We start from the raw sequence: 22,958 nt of genomic DNA, 5'->3' as shown, positions 1-22,958 counted from the left end.
GCTACCTAGCCACTTAAGAGATATTGGAATTTCATGACATACACAAAATTTTCAAGTATATTTTTATATTTAAAAAATAAATCTGAAAACTTTTTGAACGTAAGATGCAGCAGGGGTGAATGGTGTCATTTTTTCCAGGGATGTGGGGATTACCACTGTGGCAGGAAATGAAAGGTTAAATGGCAAACAAATAAACAGGTTAAAAAAAAAAGAAAAAAAAACAGGATGTTGTAAATTTAAGGCCACATTTATGTCCAAGACCTGTGTGTGATTTGAGAGAAATTTTAAAGATTTTTTGTCTTTTCCTTTGCAATTTTGAAAGTAATACCACAGAGTGGTGACGGGGTCTTTGCTGTTCCGTTACTTCTTATAGGTTGATACTAGCAAACACCGTAAAATAACCTAATGTGGGTTAAACTAACATAATGAAAATATTTATGGAAAAAAGATAACTCAATAGAACTGCCTATCTTTAGAATTATGCAAATGTGTTGCTTATTTTTTAGAATTATACAAATTTCAATTGAGAGGGGCCCAAGAAGTCATTTAGGAATGCTAGGGAATATTTATTAGTGTCAAGATGGAAACCTGTTTTCTGCTTGCTACCTGGAGTCCTACTGTAATGTGTATGTAGACTTAACGGAACTAATGTCTCATGCTCTTACAATCTCCTGGTTAATACTGTGTGCCTTACCAAATATACAATGTCTGGCCGAATGTATAATCAGTTCTGAAGAACTGTTTCTTCATTGTACTTTTTTTAATTTTTAATTTTTTTTGCTTTTTGGGTCACACCCAGTGATGCACAGGGGTTACTCCTGGCTCTGCACTCAAGAATTACTCCTGGCGGTGCTCAGGGGACCATATGGGATGCTGAGAATCGAACCCGGGTCGCATGCAAGGCAAACTCCCTACCCGCTGTGCTATTGCTCCAGCCCCAATTCATTGTACTTTTTAGATTACTCATTATTTTACTTCAGTGAACCTCTGCAGATCCAGAGATATTTTCTCCCAGTCACTCATAAACTAATGGTCATGTGAATTCAGAATTCGTCTTTTCAACCTCTCTCATCAATATAGACACATTTACAGAAGAAAATCAAGGTTAAAAGGCACTTAATTTTCAATCTTTGCATTCCACTTAGGAGGCAGAAATAGTTCCCACTTTTCTGCACAAATGTTGCATGTGGAAACACTGTTCTAGCTCCATACAAATGTGTAAACTCTTTGAAAGTCTTTGAAGTTAAAAAAATGGAGGGGGAAGTTTTACTTGGTAATAAGTGTAGATCTCATGTTTTCATTTTGAGCAACTGCCCAGTAAACACCTCTGACCACTTCTAGTTTTAATATCACAGTTTGAAACAAGCATCCTGCCGTGAGGGTCTTTTTCTAGCCACAAAGCTGCAGGCGGCCTCACCACCTCCTCCCCTAGGAGCACAGGAAGGGCTCAGCCCCCAAGCCAGCTCATATTTTACTGGCCAAGACGCTGACTGGTAAGATAGGTGTTGTTGGTTTTTCTCACTTAAAGTAATATTAAATACTGTGAAACCTAAGTTGTTTTGATTTTTGTTTTTACCAGATAACTTGCGCCAGGCTGTTTGCAAAGCATTCTTCACTTTCATTTTCTACAAGTTTTAAGAAGCCAGATATGAATATTTGTCTAAAGCTCTAATAATGAGTTTTATAGTTAAATGAGTATTTATAGCATGAACTCATTTTTTTTTGGCTTTTCCTATTCAGAGAAAAATGGAGACTTCTTTTATTACACTGAAGTGTTCTTAGATTTCAAATAGGTTTTCAGATTTATTATTCTGCATATGATTACATGCGGCAGAGACAAAAATCACTGTTTGTATTAGCTAAAAGTTTTTCCTACACTAATTCTTTCAACGGTGCTCTATCAGAACATTCTACTGTATTTTCTTGTTTCGGTGTTTTTGTTTTATTTTATTTCTGCTTATAATATTTTCCTGTCTTTGTCCTTTTAAAATGTATCTGATATGCTTGTTCTCATCCTCATATTACTTTGTCTAAATTAACATAACTTTTATAAGGATATTAAGATCTAGAGGACAAAGCCTCCACTTCTCCATTACTCTTCTCCAATACAGATAGGTCTACTGGGGTTTTGAAAGATGTTTTAATGAACACTGTGAAGACATGTAGGATTCTGCTTTGCAGGTTTCACAACAGAACTTGAGTCACTTAATGGAATTGGACTAATGCTAAAATATTTTAGGAAAATAGTACTTACATTACTTACATTAACTCTGTGATTCTACCAAACTATACTCACCTTTGAAAATTTTTGATTTTGCAAATTACTTCTATATTGTTATGCTACTATAGTTTCTAATTGCTCATTGCATTTTTATGTAGATAAGCATGTTGCATCCACAAGTTAAATTAAGTCTGTAGCTTTAATTATTTTGTGGTGGTTTTAAAAGATCTGACAATATGGGAAGAAGTGGACAGAAACTTCCTCAAAAAAGAAATACAAATGACCAAAAGGCACATGAGAAAATGCTCTACATCCCTAATCATCAGGGAGATGCAAACCAAAACAATGAGGTATCATCTCACACCACAGAGACCAGCACACATTAAAAAGACTAAGAACAACCCGTGCTGGCGTGGATGTAGGGAGAAAGGGACTCTGCTTCATTGCTGGTGGGAATGACGACTGGCCCAGCTTTTTTGGAAAACAATCTGGGCAGCATTCCTCAAAGAACTAGAAATAGGTCTTCGATATGATCCAGCAATAATACTTATGGGAATATACCCTGGAGACCAAAAAACACACAGCAGAAATGCCGTTTGCACTTCTATGCCCACTGCAGCATAATTCACAATAGCCAGAATCTGGAAACAACCCGAGTGCCAGAGAACAGACGACTGGATAAAGAAACCATGGTTCATGAAAACAATGGAATACTATGCAGCCCCCAGGAAAAATGAAGCCATGATATTCACTTATAAGTGGATGGACATTGATAGTATCACACTGAGTGAAATGAGTTAGAATGAGAGAGATGGACAAAGAATGATTGCACTTATTTGTGGGATATTAAAAAATAGAATATGAGACTAATACCTAACATCACTAGAAGCAAGGCTAGGAGGACTGGTCCACAGAAGTGGTGGTGGGGAGGGCAATGGATAGAGAAGGGACCACTATGACAAGGATCACTGGAAATGATCACTCGGGTCAAGAACTGAGTGCTGAAAGTAGGTCAAGAGCAAATATGATAATCTTTCAGTACTTGTAGGGCAAAACAATGCCAAAAGGAGAGAGAAAAAGTGAGGGTGGGGGAGAGAGGGAGAGAGAGAGAGAGAGAGAGAGAGAGAGAGAGAGAGAAGAAAAGTGCCAGAGAGAGAGGCAGGTAGGCTGTGGTGGGTGGTGAGGAATGGGAGGGAAACTGGGAACATCAGTGATGTGAAATGTGCACTGGAACATTGTATGACTGAAACCCATGAAACCCAATCACAAACAACTTTGCAACTGTGTATCTCACAGTGATTCAGTTAAAAAAAAAAGTTCTGACTGCTAACATTTTAACTAAGGTTGAATTTAGCTGAAGTTTAGCTTGTTATTAAGATTTATATGAACATTTATTAACTTCAAGATTGATCTTTAATTTGATTTAATAATAATCTTAATGCTTAATGAAGATTATATTCATCTTTAAAGGTTTTAAATTACAGTAAAAGTTCATCTAAATGTAATTTTTTAAGTTTTTAATCATAATGCAAACATTTTTAAGTTTGTTGTTTTGCAACAAATTTAACATTTTCCCATGAGAAATTATTAATACAATATAAAAATAAATTCGGTTTGGCATCTACACTAGCTGTATACACTTTTGATCTTGTTTTGCTACTGTTTTAAATATTGAAACAGTTTTCACAAACAATTGACATTCTCTTTCCATTTCATAACATACCATCCAAGTTGGACATCAAGGTGATTCTAATTTTCACAATTATTTCTTCTTCTCTCTACTATTTAGAATATTTTATGTAAGGTATAATAATAATAATAATAATAATAAATGAAAGTTTATTATTGCTTTCTTGCAAAAATATTTGGGACAGATTGCACTGATTGATTTTTCTACTAGCTAAAAATTATTCCTTAATGAATTTTATCATTGTTTGAACAGTGTGAATTTGATATTTGAAACTTGGTTTTCATGAGCACATGTTCAATTAGAATTAATGTGAATATTGGTTTCTTCAGCCATTTCCTCCTACTGTTTTCATTCTGATTAATTCAATGGATAGTGCTGGAGAATTTAAATAGAACAAAATAATGCTATTTGGGCAATGTGGAAGGACCTGAAGGAATTATGTCGATGAAACTATTCAGATGGATAAAGACAAATACTGTGTGATTTTACTTCAGGGTAAGTATATAAACATTTTTTAAAAAGTCAACAAATTAAACAAAATATATAACTATATTCTTGGTACTGAGCATGTCATTATATATGTCAAAAATATATAAAGACTTGAATCAGTGTTTCTTCAATAAAATGATTTTGAGCTCTGGGAAATTCAATACCCAAGTTTTCTATTTTTCACTTTAAAATGATTTTAGACAGTCACAGTACTGTCGACTGACCGCACCAAATGCTCTACTAACTCCTGATTAAGTCTCCCACAAGATGCAAGCCACGCAGCTAGAATTTATGGACATCCCTGTTCCCCTTGTGCTGAAAACTCTGGGGCATCTTTGGGAGGTGGACAGGCCAAGTACTGGCCCTACCTCACAGCTCAAGTAGCCTATCCACACCCGACCACTGCAGCCACACCAATGGCTCCACTCCACTTCACTAATATTCTTTGCAAAGATGCTGAACTGCAAATAATTTCAGGTATCCAGGTGCCCAGACCATAGGTCCTAAAGTCTCTGGAGTGCCAACACCTCCTAACTCCTCAATACAGAAACCACAGTAGAAGCACTCCAAATTAGATGCGATATCATTTCACACCAGAGACTGGCCCGAGTCCAAAAGAATGAAAGCAACTGATGTTGGGGCGGATGTGGGGAGAAAGGGACTCTCCTTCACTGCTGGTGGGACTGCCGACTGGTTCAGCTCTTTGGGAAAACAGTATGGATGCTTCTCAAAAAATGAGAAATTGAACTTCCATTTGACGCAGCAATACCACTTCTGGGAATATATCATGGAGAGGCAAAAAGGTGACATGACATCTGCATTTGTATGTTCATTGCAGCACTGTTTATAATAGCGAAAATCTGGAAAATACCTGAGTGCCCAAAACCAGATGACTGGTTAAAGAAACTTTGGTACATCTACACAATGGAATACTGCGAGGCTAGAGGTTAGAAAAGATGAAGTCATAAAATTTCCATATTAGTGGATCAACATAGAAAGTATCATGTTAAGTGAAATGAGTCAGAAAGAGAGAGACAGACATAGAAAGATGGCATTCATCTGTGGAATATAAAACAACAGAATGGGAGACTAACACCCAAGAGTAGTAGAGTTAAGGACCAGGAGGTCTGCCCCACAGCATGGAAACTGGCCTCACATGCTGGGGGAAAAGGCAGCTGAGATAGAGAAGGGAACACCAAGTAGAGGATGTTGGGAGGACCCATTTGGGTTGGAAGATGCGAACTGAAAGTAGATTATAGACCAAACATGAAGGCCACTCAATATCTCTATTGCAAACTACAACACCCAAAAGGAGAGAGAACAAAAGGGAATGCCCTGCCATAGAGGCAGGGTGGGGAGGTGGGGGATGAGGTGGCGGAGGTGGGAGGGATACTGGGATCATTGGTGGAGGTGAATGGGCACTGGTGGAGGGATGGGTAAATGATCACTATATGACTGAAAATGCAAACACAAAAGTTCCTAAGTTTGTCACTGTACCTCATGGTGATTCACGAATAAAAAATTTTAAAAAAGAAAAAAAATAGATGGGAAAGTAACAAAGATAAAAGACAGCTAAACAAAACAAAACAAAACAATAGCACCAAAGGCTCAACTAGCAACAGTTTAGAAAATTCTTAAGACAAGAACTTTACAACCTGTGATGAGATCTTAAAAAAATTTCATCTTAAAAATATTTAATTTTTCTACCTATTGATTTTAACATTGGAGCTTTGTTATCTAATCATTTTTAACTCTAGAATCATATCATCTGCGTTGTGATTTCTGTCTACATTAAATTTTAAAATAAAGTAAATTTTAAAATAAATGAAATTATTTTAATGCTTAATATTTGCTTCATTAATGACATGTTCTGTGCAGATGTAAAGCGGAGGTGTTGTGGTTTCAACAGGAAAGTGAGATCAGAACAGTAGTGATCATATCTATCCTGGAAATCAAAATTAAAATAGACATATCTAGTTTCAATTCTAATTAAGAGCTCAAGACATATCTAAATTGTCCACTTAATATAGAATTGCACAAGAACCAGGACCTGCTTTCTTTTCAGGTGTGTGTCTTTGTTTATCTGTATGTGTGTGAGTTGTGTGGTATGTGTGTGTATTTCAAAGAAATGTTCAAGAAATGAGGAACTTTGTGGTTTCAACTTCAAAAATAATTTTTAAAGTATTTTTCACTATAGAGCAACACTAATTATTATTTTTAAGTGTTTGTATGGAATTTTTAAGGGCAAGAAAAGTTATTATTTTTAATATTTTTTCTAATAGGTAATTAGAATCTAGAATATATTTATTAAAGAATTACAAGATATAATGCTGATATAAGGTGTTTTTTCTGAACAAAAATAAAAGTATGAATTTTTATATTTGGTTTTGTGAATTAAATTTCAGTTCAAATACTTGCACTTAAATATTTTCTGCTCAGGTGCAAGATGCTTATTAATGTCTCTGGTATACAATTTTGCTTTCAATCTAGAAACAAATGATGTATAAGTCTTCAACCCCCACAACAAATGCAATGCAACTTTAATTTTTCTGACTCTGAGTATTAGATAATACTTGTTAAAATTATTTTTTCTTAAGAGCTTGATTAGCACTGAGATGGTGCTATGTATATAAATATGAGATATTTTAATCATTATGGTAATGAAAAATTTTAAGTGAAGATGATAATATAGTAAGAAATTGAACTAAAATGAAACAAAAAAAGAAACATTAAATAAAAATGCATCTATCATACCTGAATTTACCTTTCAATGAAAGCATTATTACCAAATAAAATCAAACAACTATAAACCAAAATAAGACATCAGGCAAATATTTTTAAGTACCTTGACATTGTTAATAATGGTAGCATTATATTTTTAACTTTTTATACTTATCTTTTATAACCATGAAAAACATATCGTTTAAATTTATATGAGTTTAAATGAATTCTAATTCTTTTTTTCACTTTTTATAAAAGCATGGAGAAAAGTTTTCAGAATTATTATTTTTCCAATAAAAATCTATGGGGTCAAAGAGATAGTACAGTGGGAAGGGTGTTTGCCTTGCATGTGGTTGACCCAGGTTGGATTTTCAGAATCCCATGTGGTTTCCCAGTCGTCATCCCTGAACACAGAGCCAGGAGTTAGCCCTGAGCACTGCTGGCTATTATTTAGAACAACCAATTCAATTCTTTTGCAGCTTTCTTTTTGTACATGAAGATTTTGAATTAACTGCTGGAGTAGATTTACAGCCATAGTTACTCCATGGGGTTGGTGCGAGAAAGGTGGGCTCATCACAATACAGGTATGTATGTATTTGCCAAATAACTATGCATTTTGATTAAGATTTAGCTTTAAGATATTCAGAATTTGATATAAGCATATATGGCAATTTACTCTGATACCATCTTGTATATAGAATTTCACTGATTTACTATTGGTTTAGAATACAAATGTCAGGGATACTAGAACTTTGGTAGCGATAAGTGAAGCATACTCATATGTTGAGATGTGAAGATGATTTGATTATCTTTCCTGTGTGTTTATTTTATATTATGTTCATTTCTTTTACATCCAAATCTTTAAAATATTGACAGTTATTGCTCCCTTTCCAAAATTAAACACCTAAAGCTTCACAAACTGAGGCAGCCTAGAATAGGGACAGACAGCCACTCTTTTATATGTTGAACTATTTGTTGTTTACATATGTACAATGCAAATAATGTTTTAATTCCAGTGTAGTTATAAAAGGTCATTAGAATTTTACTTATAAAATACATACACATTACATTTATAGTATGTTTAGCCAATACTATTGCAATAATTTTTATTTTTTTACAGATACTTTACTTGTCTTCCTCCTAAAGTTTCGGGTTATATCATTTAACTTTATATTATATAAAGAAAATGAGATACACTACTATATGCTGTGTTTACTCTGTGATTGAAATAATTGATGCCAAACACATACTGTTTTATTTTAATTTTTTAATACCCATTTGGGGCTGGAGCAATACCGCAGCGGGTAGGGCATTCGCCTTGCACACGGCTGACCCGGGTTCAATTCCTCCGCAAATCTAGGAGAGCCTGGCAAGCTACTGAGAGTATTTCGCCTGCATGGCACAGCCTGGCAAGCTACCCATGGCGTATTCGATATGCCAAAAACAGTAACAACAAGTCTCACAGTGGAGACGTTACTGGTGCCCGCTTGAGCAAATTGATGAGCAACGGGATGACAGTGACAGTGACCCTCCTACTATTTTATCTTGCTATATGGGAAGCTAACTTTAAAAGTGTCCCTATAGTTGAATGCATGTCTAGATCCCTAATCTCTGTTTATTAGTGCTTATACTTTAGTATTATATTTTATTATAATTTAAAATGAATATTCTTAAATAGAGCATAGTATTTTGCTACATATATTTTATTTTTTTGTTTTTGTTTTTTTTGCTTTTTGGGTCACACCTGGCCGATTCACAGGGGTTACTACTGGCTTTGCACTCAGGAATTACCCCTGGCTGTGCTCAGGGGACCATATGGGATGCTGGGATTTGAACCCGGGTTGGCCGCGTGCAAGGCAAACGCCTATCCACTGTGCTATCTCTCCAGTCCCTTGCTACATATATTTTAACATGTATTAAATTTAACATATTAATAACATAAAGGGCTGGTGCGATATCACAGCGGGCAGGGCGTTTGCCTTGCACGTGGCCAACCCAGGTTCGGTTCCTCCACCTTTCTCAGAGAGCCCCGCAAGCTACCGAGAGTATCTCGCCCGCACTGCAGAGCCTGGCAAACTACCTGTGGCGTATTCAATATGCCAAAAAAGGAAAGAAGTAACAAGTCTCAGAGCAGAGACGTTACTGGTGCCCACTTGAGCAAATCAATGAGCAACGAGATGACAGTGAATAACATAAACTTAATTATATTATAAAGTTTGAATATTATATTAATAAAGTAATATCACTGTCACTGTTATCCCATTGATTATTAATTTGCTCAAGTAGGCCCAGTAACATCTCCATTTGTCCTAGCCCTGAGATTTTAGCAGCCTTTCTTTACTCGTCCTTCCCAATGGTGCCATATTGGAGGCTCTTTCAGGGCCAAGGGAATGCGACCCATCATTGTTACTGTTTTTGGCATATGAATACACCATGGGGAGCTTGCCAGGCTCTCCCATGTGGGCAGGAAACTCTCAGTAGTTATAAAAAAATAATTTAATTTTAGATTTTTAAAATGGTATGTACATATGGCATATTGTTTATTGGCTGGAGCTATAGCACAGCAGGTAGGGCGTTTGTCTTACACCCGGCTGACCCGGGTTCGATTCCTCTGCGTCTCTCGGAGAGCCCAACAAGCTACCAAGAGTATCCCGTCTGCACAGCAGAGCCTGGCAAGCTACCCATGACATATTAAGTATGCCAAAAACAGTAACAACAAGTCTCACAATGGAGCTGTTACTGGTGCCCACTCGAGCAAATAGATGAGCAACAGGATGACAGTGACAGTAACAGTGATATTGTTTATAAGATTTATGATCTATGTATTAGAAAAAACATCACTTACAGTGGTCTCAATTATTTCTAGACATTAGTGAAGCCAAGGACGATAACTTGAACCTGGTAAGGCACGCTTCTCGAAGACAGCAGAGAACTCCTACACCAGTGACAGATCAATGTGGCCCAAACTGTAAGTTTCATATCCAACTGGGAACTGTGATCTTGCACATCAAAGCATTTCTTTACTGTATATTTTGCATCCACTTTTCATGAAGAAAGAAAAAAAGATTAGCTCCAATATAATATTATAACACAATATAATTAACAAGCTGCTGTGTTTAGCAGTGCTTCCAATTCTAAAAATGTAATTATGAAAATGAGGATAATCATGGTAGCAATTTCTAGAGGATCAGTAAACAACAAGCTTTCTTTCAGGAGGATAAAATAGAAACGGGAGGAGAAGAGACAAGAGACACGAACGATCTTGAGAGTTACCTTCCAATGCAATCCAGAAACTTTCCTTCCCTGAAATATGTTCTTATCCTTAGTCATATATGCATGCAAAATATAACAGTATGTTTATTGAAATGCTAGTGCTGTATTTTGTTTCATGGGCCATACCTTGCAGCTCTGAGGGAATATTCCTGTCTACTCAGCTAGGGCTCGCTCACCGCAGTGCTTGGGATACAATATGCCATGCTGGTGATCAAATCAGGGTTAGCCACATAAAAGGCAATTGCTTTGACTTCTGGACTATCACTCTGTCCTTGATGCTGAAATTTTTTTTTTTTTGCTTTTTTTGGGTCACACCCAGCGATGCTCAGGGGTTACTCCTGGGTTTGCACTCAGGAATTACTCCTGGTGGTGCTTGGGGGACCATATGGGATGCTGGGGATCGAACCCGGGTTGGCCGAGTGCAAGGCAAACACCCTACCCACTGTACTATCGCTCCGGCCCCGATGCTGGAATTTTCATTATAGTTGAAGATGAAAAGAATTTTTTTAATGGTTAATGTTATGTAGGTTCTGTTTCATTTTAGAGGCCATACTAAAGGCTTTGCTCAGTTCTTACACCTAGCTCTGTGCTCAAGGATCACTCTGGGAAATGCACAAGAGGTTAAAAAGAGTAGTGTCAGAGATTTAACTAGGGCTGCCTACCTTCAAGCCAAGTGTCTTAAACCTTATAGTGTCTCTCTGGTTCTTACTGTGTAACTTTGTTTCTTAGAGACTCTTTTACTTAATTCAGAGGTTTTTAATTCATGACAAAACATTTTTAAATTTGTTTTTGTTTAATTTCTAAGTGTTTGAAGTTTTACTCGCTTCTGTTTGTGATTTGCATTTTCAAAGTATTTTGCTCTAAAAGGATAGTTGATATTTCTATCTTATTTATTTTATGGAGATGTGTCTTATGATCTAGCAGGTGATCTGTCTTGGAAAATCACCCAGGTGCACTGGAGAATAATGTATACTTAACTTTTGGGGCATGAAGAACACTATATATTTTTCTTTTAGGCTCATCTCTTCAAGTACTTCCTGCAAGTTCAGAGTTTTCTCACCAATTTTTGCCAACTTTATCTATTCACCAGTATGAATATGTAATTAATATACCAGAGGAGTGTTAAAGTTTCTTATTACTAGACCAGAGCAGTGTATAGGAGGAAGGGCACTAGCTTTGCATATGGCTAACCAAGATTTGATCTCTGATACCAAATATGGTCATTAAACATCTTCAGGAGTGATCCCTGAATGTGCACTCAGGAGTAAGCCCTGCACACCCCTAGGTGTAAGACTATACTAACAAATATTAAAATGTAAATGGTAGTCTCTAGCTACTATTGTGTTGTTGTCAATCACTTCTTTCGTGTCTGCTAGCTGAATGAAATTATGAAGATGAAGTAATTTATTGCTCTCATTTGTGGAAGTTCTGTGTGTTTGTGGTTTGTCTTGTCTTTTAAAGAAGCTCCTTTAATGTTTCTTGCAAAATCAGTTTCAAGATTTTGTCCTTCAATCTTTGTATTTATCCTTCAAATATGAATAATAATCTAGTTGGACAGAGTATCCTTGGTGAGGTTTTTCAGTTCATTAACTGTTTTCATTTGTTTTACTGTATCCCTCTATTATTTTCTGGCTCATAGTTTCATTTGATAGATCTTTGAATCTTATGACCTTTCATTTGTATGTAAGTTCCTTCTGTGATTCAATATTCTGTCTCTGCCTTTGATTCTAGTCATTCTGATTATAATGTGTCTTGGAATATTTCTGTTTGCATCTATTTTTACTCAGACCTTTCAGATTTCTTGAATCAGGTGTATGTATTCCTGGGAAATTCTTATCTATATTTTCTTTAAATAGTGTGTTTCTTTGTCAAGTTTTCCTTCTTGTTCCTCAGGGACTCCAGTGATTCTTATATGCTACAAGCTCATCCCATAGTTATCTGGTGTTCCGTTTATTAATTTCCAGACCTTATTTAATATTCTGTTGTTTTCTAGAAGTCTGCTTGATCTCGTCTTAGAGCTCACTGTTTTATTTTTCTTCAACTGCTGTTGCTCTGCTGCTGAGTTCATACGTTGAGATATTTATTTCATCCATCACACTCTTCAGTTCAGTCCATTCTAATTGTAGTTTTCTCTTTTCCATTCTCATATTTTTTACTCTTTATGTACTACCTGTATTATTGTTTCTTTGGTGTCATTAAACATCCTCATCCTATTATGATGTTTTAATAGTTATCATTTCAGAAGTTATAGAGATAATTTGTACTGGTAGAGCCTTATGTGCTACTATCTTCAGTCACAGAGCTTGGTGGGTTTCTTCGTGACTTCCCCACTGTGATTGCTGTGTTCTGAGGGCAGATTTTCATAGCTTTTCTCTTGTGAGAGCTCTCTAAGGTAGGGTGTTTCTCTTCCTACCCTGTAAGTCCTCACCTAGTGCCAAGAGATAGCAGTATGTGCAGTGTGAGCTGTGAGGAGTATTGGTGCTGCCTGACCACTGAAGCTGTTCAAGGTAGAAACGGGGGTGAACTTGGCAAGGAAATCTGCTTCTGGTTCCAAAATGGTCCTGGAATATCATCCAGGATGGTAACCTCACCTGGGACAGGCAAGAGTCTCATCTGGATTGAAATGCAGGTCCAGTAGTATTGGACACCATCAGACACACCACATGGTGCTCATGAGCTCCTGGGCCACAACCCATCAGTAGTTGCAATTCACCAGAACTCTACCTATAGATGCTGGGCGGGCTTCAGATCTGCAGGGTACGTGGACCTTTGAACTAATTTCCGGTCCTTGGATTTACGCATTTCTAAATGTGAATAATATTTAGTGAAGGAAAGTATGAGCACTAGGGTGCTTAAAGTCATTATAAACACTTCGATCATCACTATAGACTATTTTGACAGAAATTTTTAGTAATTGCAGAATCTTAATGCACAAAAACACTTTGAGCCAGCAATTTACTTTTGGGAATTTCTCCTAGAGAGATACACTAAAATATGACAGTTGTATATAAAATAGTGTCCACAGTATTCCTAAAGGAAAAAAATTAAATTGCAGTAGAAAAATTCACCAATATTTGTCAACAATAAGACTTGTTTATGCACTAATAAAAATGCAAACAGTGAATGAATAAAGTTGATAACTTGAAAAGACATTATGGAATACTCACTAACATATATATTTTAAGTTAAAACATTCACAAAATATTTTGTATAGCTTCTTTAATATTTTTGAGTAAGAGTTGTCATGGACTGCCCAAGTTTGTATATTTTCACATGATACTTGAAAGCTTTAACCATCATTTATTCTAGAGGGTTACTACAGAGTTTGGAGAGAGGAATAAGGAAATACTATTACATTTCGCACGAAGTAGTGATGTTAGGTATTCTGAGAACAGCCACTAAGGAAAATGCACTGATGTAACCTCTAAAAATGCTATAATTTTTATTTTTCAAACTGTGAGGTAGAAACTGATGCCATGGCAAGCTGCAGCCAACATTAAGACTCTGCTAGGCCTCAGTTTCTGTTTCCCCAAAGCAGGACTTTCAGTTGCTGGTAAACTCTCAGTTGAGCAATTTCCCAAGATAAGGAATTGGGCCGTTGGATCTAGCCGGTCATGAGGGGTCACTGTAGCCTCCTTAGAAACTGTTGCTAACCATTGCCTAATAGCTGACCATCACTGTAATAGAGCCAATGCTAAAAATAAGCCAGTATATAAATTGCTTCTTAGCTCTGAACCCTATATAAACTGCTTGTGATTTGGAGTCCGGGTCCTTGTCAAGACTCCACCGTGTTGGGTGAGACTTGGACCCTAGCTTGGACTAGCGCTAGCTCGGGCTAGGAGTAAAATTCCTTTGCTTTTGAGTTACTGCGTGTGGACTTGGTCTCTCCGCAATTGGGGATCTGAAACAGGTGCAACTGTAAAAAATATAAAAATGCGTGGGCACGGAAGGGGTGATGTGTGTGTGGTGTTCCAGGACTCTCAGGGCTGCTCTCTCTCTCTCTCTCTCTCTCTCTCTCTCCCACCACCCCCCCGCTCGTGTTCGGTGCTCTCGAGCCTCAGTGTATGGACCTGATCGGGATGGCTCCTCCTTTGTGCTCTGCTTCTGTGTGTCCCGCTGTGCTTTCTTCTGTCTGTTTCTCTAACTCTGACTCTGTCTCTGTCATCTCTCCTCTGGTCTCTTCCGATCGCTCTCTCTGGAGCCCTTCTGCTTCTCTCTCTGGAGCTCTTCTCGCTCTCACTTCTGACTCTGTCCCTTATTTCTCTCTCACTCTCACTTCTGACTCTATCAGCTTCTGGCTCTTTCTTTCCCTTGCTTCTGGCTCCAATGACTCCCTGATTCTCTTTCGCCTTGTGCTCTGCTTCTGTGTCTTCTCTCCTACTTCTCTTACAGTCTTAGTTTATATAGCAATCACACAGGGTGGTGACAGGAAGGTGGGCTGAACATTAACAAATCAAAAAAGAGGGGTAAGACCACTCCTCCAGGAGATTAACAAAATCTCATCTAAGGAGATTGCTCCAGATTACTAGGAGATCCACTTAAGGGCAGCATACCATCCAGGGTGTGTCACTTTCTTCTTTCCTCAGCTAGTAATCCACTTAAATAGTTATAGTAAATTTATGTCTAATATTTCTAGCAATGTCATTCTATAGGAGCACAGTAAGAGATATATCAAACTTAAAGTTTGGTTCTTCCTGAGGACATTCACTATATATTCCAGACCACAGTCCTCAGGCCAGGTTAGTCTTCCTAACCCCAGCAGGGTCCTAGTCTCATTGTTACTTTTGGATCATGACAGCATTTGTCTATGACCATGTTCTCAACTTATAGTTGAGTATTGTGGTGCTTTGACCTGGCCCATTTTGATGCCAGGGTAGCTCACAGCTTGCCCTGGGTCCATTCAGTCCCTCAACAGGACCATGCTTTGGGGGTGCTAGGAACTAAGGGCAACTGAGTCGAGAAAGAAGATGCCCAGAAATAAATATTATTGGAGTCAATCAGCTCCCAAGTCACAAAGCATAATATTAATTGTCTTCCTGTGTCCATACAAAAAGAACATTGCTTTAAGGTAAACTAAGTCCCCTGCAGCAAGGCTAAAAGGACAAACCCAATGTTATCTTACAACACAGCAAAACAAAAACACCTGAGCCTTTTTCATCTTCTCACTCACTCTCTCTCTCTCTCTGTTTTGTCGACAGCATCTCCATTTTTCCTTGCCAGATGCATTGCTGTAGCTATGGGGATCCGTTTCATTGTAATGGTAATAATAGGCAGTGCCGTGGTCATAAATTGTAAGTAATCACACAAAAAAGTAGCTAGCAAAATTGTTTATTTAACAATATTAATGCATAAATTAATATATAAGTGCTCAGAAATATAAGCTAACAATATTGGTTGTATCTGTCTATTTTTTCAATTTAGAATTTTAAGTATTTTTACTTGAAATATAAATTACAACACAAAATATTTTAATGTTTATGATTATTTTAATAGCATTATTTAATCAAGGAGCTCCAATATCTTTGAAAGGTAAGAAAGATTTCTAACATACTGAAACACATATTTCATATGTACATATAAAGGGATATGGGCATTAACCAAATTAATGTTGACATTAGCATAACAAAAGTGTGCAAGAAAAGTATTAGATACTGTTTATAATTCACTCTTGCTTTTATAATGTAAATTCTTTTGCTATGTAGGAATGCTTATAAAAAGTCAAAGATATTGGGAGTCTAATATGTAGGTCAGCAGTAGAGAATTTGTCTCACAAGTTGAGGTTCTGAGGACATAGTTATTAGGTATGATAATATGGGTTCAATTGTATAAAATTTTAGCACTGAAATAAGGTTATTTAAGCCATCTAGAAAAAAACCTGCTATAATGTTCATATATAATAATATATTGTACAAATTATGTGCATGGCAGAGCCCGGCAAGCTACCTGTGTTGGACTCGATATGCCAAAAACTAACAATGATGGTCCTCATTCCCCTAACCCTGAAAGAGCCCCCCTATGCCATCAGGATACACTAGCACGTGACAGGGATGAATGGAGACATTACTGGCACCTGCTTGAGCAAATTGATGAACAACGGGATGACAGTGATACACTGATACAGTGATATATTATGTGTATATTAATAATCTATTCTCCCTTTCAAGGAAATTACTGTGGTCCATGTCCCCCAAACTGGCTATGTTACAGAAATTACTGCTACCAGTTTTTTGACGAGAACAAAAGCTGGTACCAAAGCCAAGCTTCTTGTATGAGTTATAATGCCACCCTCCTGAAGATATATAACAGAGAGGAGCAGGTTGAGTATTTGTCTTGTTTTTCCTTTCTACCTTTTGTTTGAATTCATGAGGCAAATTTCCGGATTATGAGCTTGACCATAAAAAAGACACTTTATAAGATAGCACAGAGGCCAGAGTGATATAGCACGTAGGGTGCTTGCTTTGCATGCAGTTGACCCTGGTTTGTTCCCCAGCACCCACCTGGTTCCCCCTATGCCCACCAGGGGTGATCCCTGAGTACAGAGACAGAAGTAAGCCTTGGAGCAATTTTTGGTGTACCTCCCTGTCACCCCCCCAAAAAAAATACCGAGTAAGAAATCAAAGACATCACAAATATTATGTTCATGTTGTTTGAGTGGGAATTATATTCGAGGACAAATAGCATTTTCTGTGAAAAGAAACTGTTAAAAGGGTATGGCCCTTCATTAAAATTGTGAGCAATGGCATTATTTCTGCCTTTCAAATAGGATTTTTTAAAGTTGGTGAAGTCATATCATTGGATGGGGCTTCGGATTTTAACAAATAAGTCCTGGCAGTGGGAAGATGGCTCCATTCTCTCCTCTGACATGTAAGTCTTTGTATTGTAAGTTTACTCTGATTTATCTCTCAGCTGTCCCTCCCTATAACTCAAATATCACATTTTCTTTCACACAGTGACACAGTTGTCTAAAAGAGTTAGCAAAAAAAGTGACTAAAAAGTAAAATCGGTAGGCTATAAAGAAGAGCAGACTATGCCAACAATAACGGGTCATCTCAGTTGTTTACTGTGTCCTAAAACTTTTGCTCAACACTGTTATGCAAAAAATAAAAAGGAAAGAAAGAAAACCTCAGTTCTGTCCTTCTGGTACAACTTCTGTCCTCCATGTAGTGCTAGGTCACTGAGTCACACCAAGAAGTTCTGGGGTAGAAGGTACTTGCTACTGGGGTTAGAACTGTGCCTCAGGCGTGCCTCCAACCACTTTTAGTTATTTCCTCAGTCCCTACAGTATAAAATTCAGACTTAATCAGCTGTCAGCAGCATTTGTGGTATGAGAAGGTTTAGCAATTCCTAGGATATTTAGTGGGTTCTGTTGGTGTCTATTGGGGCTTTTATTCTGGTGTGTCAAGTTGACCTGACAAGGATCAGCTACAATAGGCTACATGAGTAAGGAGCAAGTAGTGAGTGATTTCCAGGCAACTGCCTCTATCAATCAATAAATATGGGATATTTATTGATGCAATTATCCATCCAGGATCTAGGATCCAGTGAGCAGAAAAAGATAGGCATTTAGTATCAGGACCAAGCTGTAAGAGGGAGCAAATCTTTCAGCACAAGAAAGGAGTCCTCAGCTCAAGAATGATTCTCCTCCCAGGTCCCTCTTCTTCACATCCAGTGTATCACTCTGGAATTTTCTCTTTCTGGTTGCTTATTGCTTGGTCTCTACTCCCAGATTCCAATCTCCAAGGGGGTGAGAGAGATTAGAAAGAGCCGGAAGTTGTGATAGACATTGCTTTCCCCAAATTGACAAACAGTGAAAAACTGTTAAATAAGAGCATTTCACTGGATCAACTCTGCATCACCATAAACTCTTTTATGGCTCTAACAAACCTATCCCCGAGGCAAATGAGCCATGACTTAAGGAGGAGGGTTTGTGTTAGACACAGGTGGGGCTTGTGTGTCTGACAAGGAGAACCTGATCTCCTACTAGTTGAGGAGAAATGGTAGCATCCATGAAGCAAAGAGACCTGAACTGCAACATCAAACCTCAGAAATCTCTATGTTAGTGAATATAATCCCATTATCAAACACAATACCTAGAACATTTATACTTTCCCAGTGGAGACATTTACAAGTAATGGTTCACATTTATAATATAATGCATTTTTTGCTTTTACTTCTTTGAGCTTGCTATATTTTGCATATGTGTTAATTAAGACAAACCCCAGAAACTTCCTGAAATAATATATCAGTACCCAGATTAAAATACATACGATACATCTATTGTTTTTCTAAATGAATAACTCACAAGTGTAATTTTTTTCCTCCTCTCTAATTTAGAGTATCAATTGTTGAAATGCAGGGTGGAAACTGTGCAGTTTATGGATCAAATTTTAAAGGCTACACAGAAAACTGTTCAACTCCAAACACATACATTTGCATGAAGAGGACTGTGTAAAGAACGTATGAATTATACTTACATAGATACTTCAAAGACATAAAGAAGATTTCCTGGTGTCTTCTACAAAGAATCTTCCAGAAGAATATGCTATTGATATTCATTGAATTTTTCTCTTCTATGCAACGGGATGACAGTGACAGTGACAGATGACATGCCATCAAAAATAAACCTGAAGGAAATCAAGTCAAATCAATTACTTATATTTTATTCAGTGTTTTATTTAATTTAGTGATGATGGTATGATGATGCACTACACCATAATTTGTATATCATAAAATATCATACTAACATGGTTGTAATCATGTTACCTTTAACATGACACAAAAAATAAATAATGCTAATTCTTAATTTAGTAAACTAAAAATATAGTAGAATTGACTTTTTAAATTTAATTTTTGGTCTGTTTTGCTAAGATATGAACAGCCCATGTACTCAGGACCAACTCCTGACTCTGAGCTTAGGGATCACTCCTGTTTCTGAGAAAACCTGGGTGGGTTGTGTGTCAAGACAAACACCTTCCCCTCTGTATTATTTCTTTGAATATTTTAATTTTACTTTTAATTGAGGTAACATTGGTTTATTAGAGTATAATGTTCTTTTCTAGGGATATATTTAACTAAAAGTAAATTATGATTTTTTAAAATATCATCAAATTTTAAAATAATAAATTTTATTAAATATATAGTAAATTTTAATTACTAAACCCTCTAGAGCTTGTCAAACCTGAAAATTTTAAATCTGAATAATGAATGAAGGCTATAAAGGAGTTAACATAATTTTTAAAACACTTAAAGAATCAACTTAACAGTTGAAATTCAAAATTTCAAAATCCCTGTGCTAATTTCACATAGCATGTCAAAACTATGTTGGCACAAATTGAATTATTCTTTGCAGTAAGATTATAGATCTGACTTCTATAGAGCACAGAAAGTCAGTAACTCAGTTGGGAAGAACTTACAAGTCTATAAAATAATTCACCTGAACTTAAATCTATAGAATGATTAAACATCGTCTGGGCTAATAGTTCGGATACAATTTTTTTTTAAATGAAATAACACATGCAAATGTACTGAGATGGAAAAGTCTGGAACCTTTGGGAACCTCAGCTTAATGGAGCAGACTGATGAAGGAGAGAGGTGAAAACTGGAGAAGAGATTAACAGAGCAGTTCATGAAGCGTTTTGCATATCTTACTCATCTGAATTTTATGCTAAGTGAAATTTCCATTTGTGTGTTTTATAAGGAGAATAGAAATGTAGGTTGACAGCATTATAAGGCACACACATCATATTTTATATAAAATAGATAAAAACATATATGAAATAGCAAAAAAGGCAGGATGGAAATCTGAAGATTCAAACTTCAATACATAAGTATCATATATATCATGTATGCATGATACATATATATACATACATGCCATATCTGATAACTTCCTTTTTCTCCCTCCTAGAACTTAATTTATTTGCATTGCAGGTATAAGTTTTTGTAGGCTCCACAAAGGACATTGTGCCCCCATCTGCCCGCAGGAGATTTTCCTGCAGAGAGCTCAGTCACCAATGGCAGGAAAATGCTGTGCTTTAAATTTAGCAACTTCTGTCCATTTTCCTACATTGATGAAGATTATTCATTTTCATGCCTTTTGCATTTTGTGTGGCAAAATATTTTAATATCTCCTGTTTAAAAACCACATTTACCCCATCATTTTTAATCTTATAAAAATGCAATTTTTCTTTGAGATTCATTGGATTAGGCAATTTTATCTTACTCAGATCATTCCTTTCTCTAACATGATTCTAATAAGAACAACTAAGACTAGCATCATATCTCAAAATAAACATGAGTATGAAACTTTTCACTGCAAAATTTGCTTAGGTAATCTGACCAACTTAAAAACATTTTATCTAAGTCTTCTGTCACAGTAAAGAGGGCGTGTTATTTAATATTTATATCTCAATAATGTTTCTTTACATTTCTTATTTTCTTTGTATTTTTCCTATGCTACTAATACATTGTTGTTCATTATACTTATTATTACATGTTATTTAAATTTAAAGGATTTTACATGAGTTGCAGTACTTAATATATGTAACATAAATAAACATTTCACACAATTAAAATTATTATTACTATTGCTCCGACCCAAGAATTTCTTTTTGCTATTAACTCATTCATCCTTATCTGGAAAAATTTAGTTTGCTAAGTAAGGATCAGAACTTTCATATTAGGGGCCTGAAAGATAGTACAGTGGGTAGGGTGCTTATATTGCATGTGGCCAAGCCAGGTTCTATCTCTGGCATCGCATAGAGTACCCCAAGCTCCACTAGGAGTAATTCCTGAGTGCAGAGTCAGGAAGAAGCTCTGCACACAGCCAGGTGTGGCCCAACCCCTTCCACCTCAGCAAACACCCAGAATCCTCATGCTAGCAAGTATGTATGATTATTTCAAAAGACCGATATTTAAATATATCAGTGAGGAACAGAGGAATAAATATTAATTCAGAAGCAGTATCATAAGATATACAGTATAATACTTAGACAAGAACATTCTTTTAGGAAATCAGACTGTAACAATTCAAATTTTAGGTATAACTGAAGCCCTTATTTGAACAAAGGACTTGTAATGGAAAAGCACGTGGTAAGGGCCAGAGAGATAGCTCAAGGATTAAGGCTGATACTTTGCATTCCTCAAGGACCCAAATTCAAGTGTTCAGCATCACCTAGACCCTAGAACCATTGGTGTGGCGCTAGTGGCCTGCAAACGCCCTGGGCCTGAACAACATCCTTTCTCTAAGCACCAGCACTGAACTCACTGAGTCAGTTTCCTAGTATCACAGGAAGTGACCCCTGACTCTCTTAAACGCTGCTTGGGAGCCTCCAACTCCCCAAATAAAATCATATTGATAGTAGTGGGCATATTATTAGCAATATATTAGATTTTTATACATAAAATTTTATAGTATAATTCCTAAGATTATTCCTAAATATCTTTAAGTTAGATACATTATATTTATGTTACATCATATAATATTGATTATTAATTTATGTTAATATCTGGAGTAGGAAGGGGATAAAGGGATAAAGTAACAAGACATTTTTTTTTTTTGCTTTTTGGGTCACACCCAGCGATGCTCAGGGGTTACTCCTGGCTTTGCACTCAGGAGCTACTCCTGGCGGTGCCTGGGGGACCATATGGGATGCCGGGGATCGAACCCGGGTCGGCCGCGTGCAAGGCAAACGCCCTACCCGCTGTGCTATCGCTCCGGCCCCAAAGTAACAAGACATTTTAAGCTCTTCATTTGTGAGATGCTTTTCACATACTTAAGTTTATCATTTACTCTTACAACCACCACAAGAAGTAGGCTCTGCCTCTCCTTATTTCATAGATCATGAAACAAAAACTGGAACAAGTTTGAAAAACAAGACTCAGAAAAGCAACATGGCAAGACTGTGTTATCAATTTAAACAAGTGAGTGTCAGGGCCTGTGCTCTTTTAAAGTGTGAAATTAATTCCACTGGCTGCACAGGGGGCGCGGGGGATGTTCAGAAGACAGGAGACACCCACTTTCTGGGCCACGGGTCTACAAATTTTAGTCAATGTTAGTAGGAAGTGGGGAAACCTGGAGACATCCTGCCCCCCCCTCCAAAGACTGTCCCAGGGAGAGGAGTGATAAACGCTTCACCACTCACCCTCAATTCATCGAGGGAAAGTTCAGCTGCTGCTGGGGGAGAACTAGGAATCTATTTGGCCATGAATTCTGCAGTAAGAGATAAACTCATCTTGTGTAGAAGGGACAGAAAACCAGGATCCTGAGGTAGAACAAAGGAGATGACCAGAGATGTGGAGGAGAGGAAAATGCCTCAGCAAACAGGGTCACCAATGCTACGTGGAGGCCACAGAGAAAGGGACAGAAGATCTGCCAACTTGAGCAACAAGTTCCATAGGAAGTAAGACCTTTAATTTAATTTTTGTTTGTTTACTTGTTTGGACCACACCTAGCAGTGCTCAGGTCTTACTCCTGGCTCTTTGTTTAGGGATCACTCTTGATGGGGCTTGGGGGACCAATTGTGGTGGTGGGGGTTGAACCCAAAAAACACATGTGCAAAGCAA

The 22,958-nt window shown here is 37.1% G+C and overlaps 1 protein-coding gene across 1 annotated transcript; it reads left to right on the top strand.

Annotated features, from left to right (window-relative positions):
* Window positions 1-7,665: 7,665 nt before the first annotated feature.
* On the top strand, window positions 7,666-18,907 carry KLRK1 (killer cell lectin like receptor K1). Its single transcript, XM_055118454.1, has 7 exons — window positions 7,666-7,705; window positions 9,988-10,089; window positions 15,593-15,685; window positions 15,888-15,923; window positions 16,559-16,710; window positions 17,158-17,258; window positions 18,729-18,907. The coding sequence occupies exons 1-7, from the start codon at window positions 7,666-7,668 to the stop codon at window positions 18,844-18,846; spliced, it is 642 nt and encodes a 213-aa protein (XP_054974429.1). The 3' UTR covers window positions 18,847-18,907.
* Window positions 18,908-22,958: the final 4,051 nt, after the last annotated feature.

The sequence above is a fragment of the Sorex araneus genome, chromosome 10 (genome assembly GCF_027595985.1).
Source record: "Sorex araneus isolate mSorAra2 chromosome 10, mSorAra2.pri, whole genome shotgun sequence".
Taxonomy (NCBI): domain Eukaryota; kingdom Metazoa; phylum Chordata; class Mammalia; order Eulipotyphla; family Soricidae; genus Sorex; species Sorex araneus.
This window is presented reverse-complemented; position numbering and strand designations above follow the sequence as displayed.

Bases quoted from the DNA above. Each gene is read 5' to 3' on its own strand.
- KLRK1 (XM_055118454.1), top strand. From the start codon at position 7,666: ATGGGGTTGGTGCGAGAAAGGTGGGCTCATCACAATACAG. The intron at 7,706-9,987 runs GTATGTATGTAT...AATTATTTCTAG, and splicing joins GTGGGCTCATCACAATACAG to ACATTAGTGAAGCCAAGGAC. The intron at 17,259-18,728 runs GTAAGTCTTTGT...TCTCTAATTTAG, and splicing joins TCCATTCTCTCCTCTGACAT to AGTATCAATTGTTGAAATGC.